Source organism: Carettochelys insculpta, chromosome 7 (assembly GCF_033958435.1).
Source record: "Carettochelys insculpta isolate YL-2023 chromosome 7, ASM3395843v1, whole genome shotgun sequence".
Taxonomy (NCBI): domain Eukaryota; kingdom Metazoa; phylum Chordata; order Testudines; family Carettochelyidae; genus Carettochelys; species Carettochelys insculpta.
Window position 1 is genome coordinate 9,060,362 of NC_134143.1, and position 12,974 is coordinate 9,073,335.

Below are 12,974 nucleotides of genomic sequence, written 5' to 3' on the forward strand. Positions count from 1 at the left end.
TTGCTGTCTACACAGCTCCTGTTTAGAAAGAGCTATTTTGCAATAGGCAGTACTCCTCGTGCAGTTTCAAAATAAGGTTGTGTTGGGTAGATGCTAGGACAGTTATTTTGAAATAAGGGCTGCTATTACTACTCTTAGGCCATGTCCAGACTAGAGGGAATTGTTGGCAAAATGGCCGTTTAGTCAACAAAAACCCACAGAGCATCCAGACTCCCCAGGGTGTTCTGTCGACAGTAAGTACCCCGCTCGCCACAAGGAAGAACGCCACTGTTGACAGAGATCTGTCGACAAAATGGCAGTCTGGACGTTCCGGCGGGCCTGCCGTCACCGAAAAGGGCTTCCGGAACAGCACACGGCTCTGTCTGCTGTGCTTCTGGGGGGCCGTTTTGCCTATAGAGTGGCCGGGCCGTCCTGCGGCTCTCTGTCGACAGAGCAGATTGCTGTTTCGATCCTCATGTGTAGTCTGTCTGCAATCTGTTGACAGAGGTTTTGTCGCAAGATATCTTCCGACACAAACTTCTGCCGACAAACCCTCGTAATCTAGACGCAGCCCTAGTGACTGACATGTAGGTTTGAATCCCCTATCTATTTCTATTCAAAACACTGACGCTGTTGGTAGTCATACGTACGGGGAAGGGTAATTTGCACTTGACGTTTTGCGTGCTGAAGATCTCAGAACTACTGAAAACAGCGACTCTTACCTTTTCTCCATTCTGTTGTCTGAATCTGAAGAGAGAAGAGTAGGAAAAGGTGGTTATGTGAGATACCAAGGAGAGTTGATCTGCCTCTTCAGGTACTATGGTGGTGAGGCTAGAAGTACTCCGGTTATACAGCTAAGTAGGTAGGGGCACCAAATCTTATGAAGGCAAACTCATTGACATCAAAGGGCATGTTGTCTTGCAGCAGGATCAAACCCAGTCTAATATAACTAAGAACGTTCTTTCTAAATCCTTTCATTTGGAACATTCGATATTCAGCTTTTTCCAGGCTACGCATGAGCTAATATCACCCCTATTTTTGGTTCATTTATCAGTCCCAAATGCAGTGAAGGATAATTCTGAGAACAGATACCTGATATTAGTGGAATTAGTAAGAATGGGCATGATTTTTCAGGTGTAGTTATGTAGCGGCATTGAGAAAATTTAGGCCTTCGTGTCTACTCTATACAGAGTGAAGAGGGATAACTAAGGCTTGGTCTGCACTCGGCAGCTAAGTCAATTGTAAATAGGCAATTCTAGCGATGGCAATTGCAAGCTGCGTGGAAAATGTTCAAAGACATCATAATAGAGGCTCAGTTTTAATATAAACTCCAAATTAAATAGTGTATACATAGATCTATATATAGAGATATATAGGCAGATATATGTACACTAAGAGAACCCAAAAAGGTTTCATCGTGGCTTAACAACCAAGTAAAAGAAGCAGTGAGAGATGAAAGGGCATTGTTTAAAAAGTGGAAGTTAAATCCTAGTGAGGAACATAGAAGGGAGAATAAACTCTCAAAGGAAGTGAAAAATATAATTAGGAAGGTCAAAAATGATTTAAAGAACAGCTGGCCAAAAAGTCCAAAAGTAATCACAACCTTTTTAAGGACATGAGAAGGAGGAAGCTCGCTAAGCAAACTCACTTCCAGAGCTCTAAGCATCTGGTAGTCATGGTGGTGGGAGTTTGAAAGGGGGAGAGGCTTGGGCTCTGGGCATTCTGGACATCACCAAAATTTCTGCAAACCTGTTGCCCTTGCCTATGGTCCCTCTGGGGGCCCGCAGACTCAGACTGTGGCAAAGATTTCCAAAGGAATCCACAGCATCATTTGAAATTTTTCTGGGGTTCACAAATAAGAAAAAGTTGAAAACCACAGCACTGAGCCACCCCCATACAGAGCTCCTTCCCCTGCTGTGCTAGTGACCTAACAAGCTTAGGTGGATGGCCGGGCAAATGCCCAGCCATGCTCTCATTCTTTCTGTGAAAGTTCAAAGCCTTTTTTTGGGGGGAGGGGGCGGGGGCAGTATTTTCCTTTTTTAAGATGTGGCAGGGTTTTCACAACACAGCTTGGCAGCCCACATAAAATTTCCCTTCATCTAAACAGAGGTTAGATTAGCATCAATTCCCTGCGTGACTGACAAACTGCACATCTCATGCTATTGGACATGCAAATGTGCAAATGGAATTCATCACAGGAATGTCATTAAAGGAAGTACCTTCTTGCGTCCCAGGCCTCACAATAATTACATTTCCTCAGAGAGAGGAGTGTCTGTCTTTGATCTGTTTTTCTATGATCATGTTAGACAAAATTGCATCATGGCTCTATTTTGTGCTATAATGCAATTCAAGATGCCTTTTTTACAGGAGGCGCTGGGAGAAATTGATTAAAAATCAGTATTTTGCAATTGAAGGCAATGCAAGTTCTCAGACTGAGAAGGGTTTTCTCTAAGGATTCCCTCAGCTCTGGGGTGTTTGGGGTACCGGTTGAAGCCTAGATCTGCAGTGCTTGGATGTATGCTCACCATGAAAACCCAGGATACTGGATGAAAGTTTGTTGCTGATTTTGCAAGCAGTGTGTCTCCCTCTAACCCATGCTCTGCCTGTTGGAGATGTTGACTTCTGACTTCCTGAGAACTTGTACTCATTAAAGATCCCATGGGTCTTTTTGCAAGAATAGGACAGTTAAAACTGGTGTTCTGGAAAAACTTCAATCTGCCTCCTCATCGCTCCCTGGTTTCATCAGGGTTTGGTATGCCTCTGTATTCCCTGCTATGGAGCATTGCCGTGTGCTGTTATCACACCCTGCACCAGAGTTGGTTGCATTTTATTGATGGAATAAACGATCCCCTTATTTACCCTTTGTAAAGTGTTTTGGTGTCCAGGGCTCTGTGCAGAGGATGTAGGGTAATTAGCCACAGTCCGCCCCCAGGGAAGCTTAGGGGCCAAAATCACCCCACAAGGAAGCGAGCGGGGCAAATTGTACTCTCTTTTAAATTGCTGCACATTCTCGTGAAAAGGCCCCATTTAAAAAGATGCATACCCAGGAAACAATGCAACTTACTGAGCTGGCCATCATAATCCCAACAAGGGCATCTATAGGTTCCAGATATTTCAAGTCTGACATTCATGCTCCCACCTTTTCAAAGACAATTTCCCTGGCATTTCAGTCCAGCCAGATACTGTGCTCCTGTTGCTCACAGATTTCGGACCCGGGGAGCAGAGTACCGGAGCTTAGATTTGCTTTGTTGTTGGGAGAGAAGAATTTCCCCCTAGGTCAAAAAGCAACAGTGTGGTTCTCTTACCTACGAAATCATTGTCGATTAATTGTCTTTTGATCATGCACAGCTTGATTGCTATAAATCCAATCGCCAGGACAGCTCCAAGGGTAACACCAATGATAACATACTTGGGGTCTGATAAGAGAAAGGAAATTCAATCACTGTATAGAGGTTATCAAACCATAAATAACACGTTGGGGGCAGGGGTGGGGCAGGGGTGATCAGGACTAAGATTCCAAAATGAACCTGAGCCTTTTTCCTGGCAAATGATCTCATTCGTTTTCCTACTTTTGGACAAGAGGGATGGGCAGGGCTGCCAAGCGACTCCACAGCCACACGCTACCTGTGCTAATTCTCCCCTCTGGCTCCCGCAGCAGAACTGTGCTCACTGGAACTGGTTACTGGGGGACCCAGGGCAGGTTGCTGACCTTTGTGAAGCAGCGAGTAAATGAAAACCTTCAGTAAGACAGGGGCCAGTAGGAGAGACAGCATGAGCCGAAGATAAAGCTGGCGGCTTGTCCTTCAGGACACAAGAACAACAGGAAGTCTTGTGGCACCTTATAGACGAACAGATATTTTGGAGCATGTCTATAACAGATATCCAAAATATCTGTTCGTCTATAAGGTGCCACAAGACTTCTTGTTGCTCTCGAAGCTACAGACTAACACGGCGACCTCCCTGATGCTTGTCACCATGCAGGACACAAGGACGCTCTGCCTGACTCTGGTGACCCACGGGCTGTTGTCTGTTTAGCTTGTAAGTTCGTTGGGGCAGAGACTGTCTAAAACTGTGTATTTTGTACAGCACGTAGCACAACTGGGCCTCAAGCCAGCGTTCCTTATAAGCTGAGCGCTCGGGCAGCCGCCCGAGAGAGATTCAGGTGCTGCCCAGCTGTATAGCAAAGCGCCCCCAGCCACCCCCATGTGTTTCTATGGGTGGTGCACAGCCAAACATGCCTGGGTGCACACAACAAAATGTATTCCACCCACGGATGGAAAAAAGTACAGGGGACGCAGCCCCAAGCTGGTTTGAGGCCTCGGTATTACGTTAATATTAATAGTCATGCAAAGTCCAGACCATTGCATCACTGCGCGTGACGTCTTTCCGTTAGCGATCGTATTTCAGCTTTAGCTGTCACTAATACTTCCCGGGAATAGGAGTAGGTGGCTTTGGAAAAGTCAGGGCGCCTTGGAGCTGTGAGGCTCCCGCTCAAGGAATCCGCTGTTCAATTTTTGCTGAAGGGAGCGAGAGGCATTTTTAGCTGTGAATTACAAAGCCGCTGATGGTTCTACTCTGTTTAAAAATCAAGTTCTCAGACTAGATACCGCCTGTGTTCATGAGCTTTGGGGTTCCAACGTGGATCCCCAGCGCTCTCATTAAAACAAAAGTCTAATATGGTTATTGCTGCTACTGCACTTTCTTTGCCCCTGGATCCTACCCTTGTATGGATGATAACATTTTAAAAGGGCCTCACCTATTGCCTCCTCCTCTGCTGTTCCAGAAGCGGAGACCTTTGTTCTACAGAAATCTGAAACAAAAGTGAGTTAGCGTGTCAGAATATACAGAAAAATATAGTGTCCCACAGTGACTGTAGTTACGATGAACAGAGCTCGGAGGTATCATGCTAGGATAAGAGCAGAGGTGGAAAAGATACCCAAACAGTTACTTGAGTAAAAGCACCACCGTGGGAGGGGGGTCATACTTAAGTACAAATCACCAGTGTCCCTTTGGAATACCACTTGAGTAAAAGTATGCACGCGTACACAAACGTCACATCTTTATTGTACTCAAGTATCTCAAAGTGAAAGCAGCAGCACTTTTACTTAAGTAACTTTTGGAGGATTTTTTTTTCCACCTCTGGATGAGATATGCTCAGGTGATCAATTAACAGAAGTAACAGGGCTTATAAGGGTAGGCGGAAGTGCTGGAAAAAAGTGAGAAGCTGACAGCTGTTGAAGCAAAGTGTAAAGCCTGTATGCAAAAGAAAGCACTTCAAGCACCTTCACAACCAGAGGTGGGGAAAGTACCCAAAAAGTTACTTGAGTAAAAGTGCTGCTACTTTAAGAGAATGTACTTTAAGTACAAGTTCTGGTGTCCTCCTGCGAAACTACTTCTGCTTCACAGCCCAGAGATCCAGCACCGATGCTTGAAGATCACAGCGGTGTTATCAGAACGATATTTAATGAGGACATTGCACCTGGCATCAGTCCAGGTCTGAAATGTCATTCCCAGCACTGGAAACAACAGAGTCTCCAAATTTAACAACTCAGTTTACACTTCTTGGGAAGGGAAGATCCACTCATGCCAAATCTCCTCGGGCAAAACATCTGCTCTGGTCACGTGTGCCTCGTGACTCCTGCCTTCAGCGTGAAACTGCTGACGGCGACGTCTCCAAAGGAATGCTGTCTCACTCAAGGGATAGTGTGATGGTAAAAGAGGGAATTTTTCTGGACGGGTTTGACCCAGCCTCCCACTTTATCCCAGGGCCCCCGGCCCATCTCCATCCTTTTCCACAAAGCCGTCAAGATGCAATCAGCTTCTGCAAAATGGAAAACACTGATGGTTTTGATGGACCATTTCGAAGGGAAAAAAATAAACATTTCCTATTTTAAAAAGCTGACAACCTCTCTCCCAAACCCCACCCTCTATTTTGGTCTTTGGTTGAAAATTTCTAGTGAAATGAAAACGGTCGCCGAAGAGGTTGGTTTAGGAAAAAAGGCCATTTCTGCTAACAGATTTTCAGTACGCTCCGCTCAGAAAAACAGCAGCGGCATCTGATGGCAGCAGGTACACGGACACTGAGATGGGTGTTTTATGCTGAGTTTTAAAAAAGGGCACATAAGGAATTGTTCCCCCCCTCAGTGCGTTCCGCTAAGGGTGAAAACTCTTGTCCCCTTTAACCATGTGCTAACAACAGAGAAAGGCCTCTCAGCTCCGGAGCTGGAGGCCTGGATTAACCTCAGTGATTGACAATGGATTTATGATGGTAGGACAAAAAGTCACAGAGAGTTTGCCGTGTTAGTCTGTATCTTCACGAAACAAAAAAGCCATCCTGTAACACTTTCAAGACTAACAAAACAATTTACTAGGTGATCAGCTTTCGTGCGGCAGAGCCACTTCTGCAGATCTGGAAATAGGACAAGAAGCTTAAATTGCAGCAAGACAGATTTAGGTTGGACATCAGGAAAAGCTTCCCAATTGTTAGGGGCGGTTAAGTACTGGAATAAATTGCCTCGGGAGGTTGTGGAATCTCCCTCATTGGAGATATTTAAGAACAGGTTAGATAATCATCAGATTTAATTAATTTAGGAACGAAGCTGAGCCTCTTGAAAATGTGTGTAATCAGCAGCGTGTTGTATGGCTGTGAGACGTGGGTGACAACGAAAGATTCGAAGAGAAGGGTATTGGCGTTCGAGAGGAGTTGTTACAGAAAGATCCTGAGAATAGAATGGATGCAGAAGGTCACCAATGAGGAATTACATAGGAAGACACAGTTGAAAGAGAATCTACTGCAGAAGGTTATACAACGGAAGCTACAGCTATCGAGCATATCTGCAGATTGAATAACGACCAAAAAGTCAAGACCCTGGCATCTGGCACGATGGACAGTTTGAATAGGAGAGTCAGACCCCACAGAGGATGGGTAGATGATTGGTGCAGAGCTAGTGTACAGAAACTAAACCACTCCGCACCGGACAGGGAAATATGGAAGGAAAAAGTGAGGGAGGCATTGGACACCAACAGGCACCGACCCTACGTCCGTTGTTATTGTTGATGATGATGATAGCTAAACATCTGTCAGGGAGGATCTAGATGGTGCTTGGTCCTGCCATGAGTGCAGGGGTCTGGACTTCATGTCCTCTTGAATTCCTTCCCAGTTCTAGGAGTCTGTGATTCTGTGCTGAAACTAATCTAGCTCTGCATATTAAAGCTTTGGAAAATCTTGAGCTTGGCTTTTAAATAATGAGATTTTAAGCCAAACTACTGCTAGGTTCCTTTTGCACCCTCAGCGCTCACATTTTAAAACTCTACATTCTGGAGGCCTCGAAACTTTCTTTAGGATAATGATTTGTTTTTCTACTGTAGTCACATGACTCCAGGTGCCGAAGCTTTATGGAAAAACACACCAATGACACACCCGCACGAGCGGACAACGTGACCAGCGTCATAATTACAAGAGAGGAAATTAAAACAAAGTTGAAGAGGATCTAAGAGAGGAAAGGGTGAGAACACTTAGCTCTTTGGTTTCTAAATTAAAAAAAACTAACTTAATTCTCCTTGCTTTGGCATGTGAACTTCTTTCATTCTAAATTAAAAAAAAGCCTTCCTTCTACCCATCCCCTTAATTATTCTTTCTGCTCATATGAAGAATGTTTTAAATTCAAACATAATAAAAGTAATATTGTATTACTTTTATTATCCTAATGATCTTAATACAGAGGCCTTAATGTCTGCTTGGTAATGGAATTAAACCAGTGGTGGATTACGTGCTTTATGGCAGGAATCGTATTTTACACGGCATATTTCATGTAGGTCAGTTTAATATATTGAGATTTAATTATTAGTTTCTTTTTTAAGAAGGGGAGGGACAGAGGCTTCTGGAAACCCATTGGAACTGGCCCAATGCTTTCAGTTCAGATGCGTCTACGGGGATTTGGTTAAGATTTAATCATAGCAAGTAGGTGCTCGTTAAATGCCATTTGCATCTGAGTTTAGTATGCTGTATACATGAAGTTAAACAATCGGGCTGCATGCTTCCACGTGAGACAAGCTAGATCCTGGAGGCCAAGCACAAAATCACGCATTGTATAAGCCATACGTGGGTCTTAGGTTCATTGAAATGTTTGCATGTTCTCCGCAGTAAGGGCTTAGAATGGAGGGAAAAGCTTGGAACACATCCCAAATTCTGAAAACCTCCAGATCCAGTTTGATGACGGTCCCCATTTTTATCATATACCCAATACAACTGCCAAATCAGAATCCTCCTGACCTCTGGAAATAGTTGCATCTACATCGCAACTTTACAGGACTAGCTCTGGTTTGGAGCAACCCCTAGACCTCGTCCCTTTGCTACTCAAGCCACCTGCAACATGCCCATTATACAAATAAATAATGCGTGCATTTGGTTCATTGTACCATGACGGTGCACTGCCATGGACCAGGACCCCATTGTGTTTGGAAACACAGAATAAATGCGTGACAAAAAGAGAGCCCCTGCCTCAAACGCTCACAGTTGGTGTTATGGGGCTTTAACAGAGCAACTTTAAATGAGTGTTTCTCTGGCTACTTGTTTGAACCTGAAATCCAGCAGGACATTCTGCTGACTCCACCCAGCTTGAAAGGAAAGGGGAAAGTCTGATGGATTCATGAGCACAAAGAGAGAGATCTGCATGTCCAGTCTAACTTGTTCGTTGTTTTCTTCAATCTAAAATATAATCCAAGAAAGAACAAATGTAATTTATCCGGGACCGGGACCAGATCCTCTCTTGTCTGTCAGAGCATCCTCTGTGAATGTCTGCATTGCTCTCCCCTCCTGTAGTGAGTAGGGGGAGGGGCAGCTCACTGAGCAAGAGGAGGAAGAGCCCCTGCCTGAACCCCAGTGGGCAGAACCTAGCCCTGTCCCCTCACCTGACCAGAAGGCAGGGGTGGGACTATCTTACAAAAGCCCCAGACAGAAGTCCAATTGGGCCCCAGCCACTGGAGACACCAGACACTGATTCTGGCCCTGCAAGAAGCTGAAGACTGGTCCCGACTGCCAGGCCCACAGATAGACCTCACTGAGGAGGAGCTGCCGGCTGGGAGAGAGACCCCGCTCTCCCCAAACCCAGAGGGTTTGGACTAGCGACCCAGCCAGGTCTGACCCGAGGGGGAGTTTGGGAAAGGCCCAGGGATAGCTGAGTCAGCCCGCTGTGGTGTGGACCCTCACTGACCCCAGCGGCAGACGGCTCTGCTGTTAATAGGGCCCTAGGCCAGGGCTCAGTGGAGCAGGGCTGGCCTGCATGCCCCCACTGCCACCTCTGACCTGTGGGTGGCACTGTCCCCCTTCTCGCCGTTCTAGGCACATGCCTGAGCTCATCAGCCCTCTGCCTTGCGGGGATGCAACCCTGCACTGTTGCTTGTTTGTTGCCGTGCCTTGATCCAGGCCCAGGGCCTACTGTCTCTCTCCTGACCTGTCGTCCGTTGCTTGCCCCATGCTGAACCAGGGCATGGACCTAGTGAGGCCCGAGCACTGTCCTGAGCCCCAGGACTAACCCCGGGTGGCTGACCACAACCCTCCCCCCCCGCAACAGACTATAACTACCCCAAAGGGACAGAACGCAGGAACAGACTCACCGCTGACTCTCCCACTCGGTGAACTGCTGCTGTGTGAAATGCGCCCTGCTGTACACCTCTGCCGGTGAGGGGCGGCCTGATGCTGGAGGAGCCCTCCATGGCTTATGCCTCACACCTCAGTGCTGGGCAATAACATGGAAAATAAACCACCTTCAAATGTTCCCCCATCATCATCTAGCTGTGAACTGCATCCACCTGGTGCTTCACCTCTCACAGTCACCCGGACTTTCTCCGGCCTCTTTTCTCCGGTCATTTGCTAGTCCCTGGAGAACTGTTCATTTTTCACCTTCTCAGATCTCTCTCTCCCTCCTCTTCTTCACAGTACTGCGGCATTTCAGGAGCCATCACCGGCACGTGGGCCTTGTTGTCAGTGCTGGGGAAAGCAAGTGGCCAGAAGGGGAAACAGAGAGGCAGAGTGGATGGAGAAGGTGGGTGGGGCACAAGGCACAGAGCAAACCTTGAGTGGGCAGACAACTCCAGAGACAAACGGAGACCACCCATGGAGGTGAAGGGGAGAGAAAAATCCTGGGAGCATGGAAATCATACCTGAGCTACTGAACAAGGAAAAATATTTTGGCAAGGAACTGTGGTGATGTGCACACCAAAAAATACAACAGCTGGAGCAATCGGCTGGCGCAAGAGGCAGGAACTGTCGATGTGCAGGCACACTGAGTCCTTCTTCATTATCATAGAATACTAGGACGGGAAGGGACCCCAAGAGGTCATCCAGTCCAGTCCCCTGAGATCAAGCGCCACCTAGATCACCCCATCAGGTGTCCATCTAACCTGTTCTTAGCTATCTCCAACAATGGAGATTCTACAACCACCTCCTGAGGCAATTTATTCCAGTGCTTCACCACCCTGACAGTTAGGCAGTTTGTATTAAAAACCAACCCAAACCAAAAAAAGGCCCTGGACATTAGATAAAAAGGAGATGGTACTCAGATGACCCCTGCCTCCCCATCCCCAGCTAATTCTATGGCTGGTGCTGCTAAGGTGCTGGTACTTGATACTGGCATAAAAAAAGCACTGCTAATGTCCAAACTAAACCTCTCTTGCTGCAAATGAAGCCCGTTGCTTCATGTCCTGTCATCAGAGGCTGAGGAGAATCATTTTTTTCCCTCCTTGTAACATCCTTCTAGGTACTTGAAAGCTGTGATCGTGTCGCCCCTCAGCCTTCTGTTTTCTAAACTAAACCCCAGTTCTTTTAGTCTTCTCCCGTAGATCGCATTTTTTAGACCTTCACTCCTTTTCGTTTCTCTTCTCTGGACCCTATCTAATTTCACCACATCTGTCCCAAAACGTGGTGCCCAAGCTGGACACAGGACTCCAGTTTAGCCTTACGGGTCACATGTTAAAACCCAACCCCCGGGCCTGGGAATCTGGGGCCCTCACTAGCTTTATCTGCAGCAGAGAGTTGTGCCCTGAGCAACACGGATGCAAGTAACGACCATGCACCTGGTTAATGCCCTTTGTGGCTTCCCCCAGCGGACTCAGAGCGCTGCATGGTGCCACGACCCTGGAGCCCAGCTCAAGGCAGTTGCCTCCTGCCTCTGATTGCTCTGCAGTGCTAGTCGGGACCGAAAATGCTGCAGCGACCCCCCCAGCTCAATAACCCTCTCGCCTTTGCAAGGAACACCCCTCCGGGCGGGATAAGCCTCCTCAGGAGCTGTGGCTCTCGGTGGCAGCCCTCAACTCCCACGCCTCGTTTGGGGAAGAGATGAAGAGCAGTAATGAGAATTCCAGGAGGTGGAGCCGGGCAGTTCTTTGCAGAGGGCTGAGCTAGAGTGACTTGAGTGCGCATATCGGATTCGTGCAAGCTGCCTTGGGGTCACTGTCTGAGGGCATAGGAGGATAAGGCCTTTCCTCTGGTTTCTGCCGATGAGGAGGCGGCCAGGGGCTTGTTCCCCTGCAAGGGGTGCAGCCCCCGATAGCGGCCGATGCCTCCCCAGACCCCCAAATCGATACAAATGGGGCTGATATGCGTATTGGCTGTGTGCATTGGCAAGAGCTGCAGGCTCTGTTCTGTCTCTTCTTAGTATGACGCTTTCTTACCTGCCCCTAAACGTGCCTCAGTGTCCCCCCAGGGAAAATGGAACCGGATGGTCCTGGCTTGTCCCATGGCAGCACAAATGTGCCTGAAGCTGATTTTTTAGTCTCGGCTTGACCGAGCCCTGGCTGGGACGATTCAGTTGGGGTTGATCCTGCTTTAGACAGGGGGCTGGACTCGATGACCTCCTGAGGTCCCTTCCAGCCCTAGGATTCAGTGATTGGATGACTCTAAGCACTTGGAGCTGCTCAGCTGGCAGGTGCACACGCAGAAAGCTTTTCTGGTCTGCACCTTCAAAGCAGGCCTGGGAGCTGCTGAGCAAGCTGCATGGAGAGGTAAGAAAGGGGCTTGCAAACAACACGCGCAAAGCCTGTTGCTTTTTAATTGCACTGTAAATGAATTCCGTGGGAGGATGCTCTGAAGCCATCAGCTACCACACCAGCAAGGGTGCAGGTATGTAACCGAATGGTGCCTTTTCTATGATTGTCTCCTACCCCTCCTAAGTGTGTGCCACACTCTGGCTAGGAAACTCCGGCTAGCAACACCACCCCGTCAATAAACACTCCCTTTCCCCTTTGCACAAAAATAGGCACTAGACAGCAGCGTGCATGTCGTCCAGCTGAGAACTGAACACCACTAGCAATCACGAGAAATAAACAGGCGAGCACCACTCCAGAGATTAACTATTTAGCCTGTGGAAAGAGGGAAAGCAAACACGTTGGATCACTTACATAAGAGAAGCAGGAACTTAGCAAGGACAGGAATCCAGCTTGTCAGCAAGACCATCGCAAGTTGCCCCGACCCGACTATTTCACCTTAAGCTTGCTGGATTTCTGTCTTTTGCAGGAGGGAAAAACAAGCCCCAACAGGGGGTCACGTGTTTGTAAAAGGAAACAGCAGCCACATCCTGAGTAGCTGTGCGCTTGAAAATATCGGTTCCCTTTTTTGGGTTTAAGTCCAAGGTAGCAGTAATATCCCTGCCTGAAAGTGTTGAATTGCAGACAGCCTCTGCCCAACACAGACCTCTGGCTTTTTGCGTATAATCTGAGGTGGCAACAGGGTTTCTCCCCCAAGCAAGGACAGAACTGCAAAGCGGAACAGCAGTGAAGTGGTCTTTACAGTAATCCTTTTAAACCAGAGGGGTGCGACTCTCTCATGTCCAGGCTGTCTTAGTCCAGCTTTAATAAGCATAACCATCTGCCGAAACTCTCTGAATGCTGCCAGACTTTCAGAGCTCAACTTTAACTATTCCGTGTAATCTTTAAAGTGTTTCTCAGCCTTTTTTTTTCTTTAATGAAGTATGCCCTTGTTTTTTTTTTTAAAAAGTACC

At 47.3% G+C, this 12,974-nt stretch overlaps 1 protein-coding gene across 2 annotated transcripts in view; it reads right to left on the reverse strand.

Moving 5' to 3' along the window:
* Positions 1-12,501, reverse strand: part of TMEM273 (transmembrane protein 273) — a 35,551-nt gene extending 23,050 nt beyond the window's left edge. For both annotated transcript variants that reach the window (XM_074999493.1, XM_074999492.1), the window contains exons 1-4: positions 12,376-12,501; positions 4,736-4,789; positions 3,285-3,395; positions 702-726 (exon numbers count right to left, since the gene is read on the reverse strand). In XM_074999493.1, the coding sequence (XP_074855594.1) occupies positions 702-726; positions 3,285-3,395; positions 4,736-4,789; positions 12,376-12,430 (245 nt within the window). In that variant the 5' untranslated portion in view covers positions 12,431-12,501. The remainder of the gene's footprint in view (positions 1-701; positions 727-3,284; positions 3,396-4,735; positions 4,790-12,375) is intronic.
* Between the last annotated feature and the right edge of the window lie 473 nt (positions 12,502-12,974).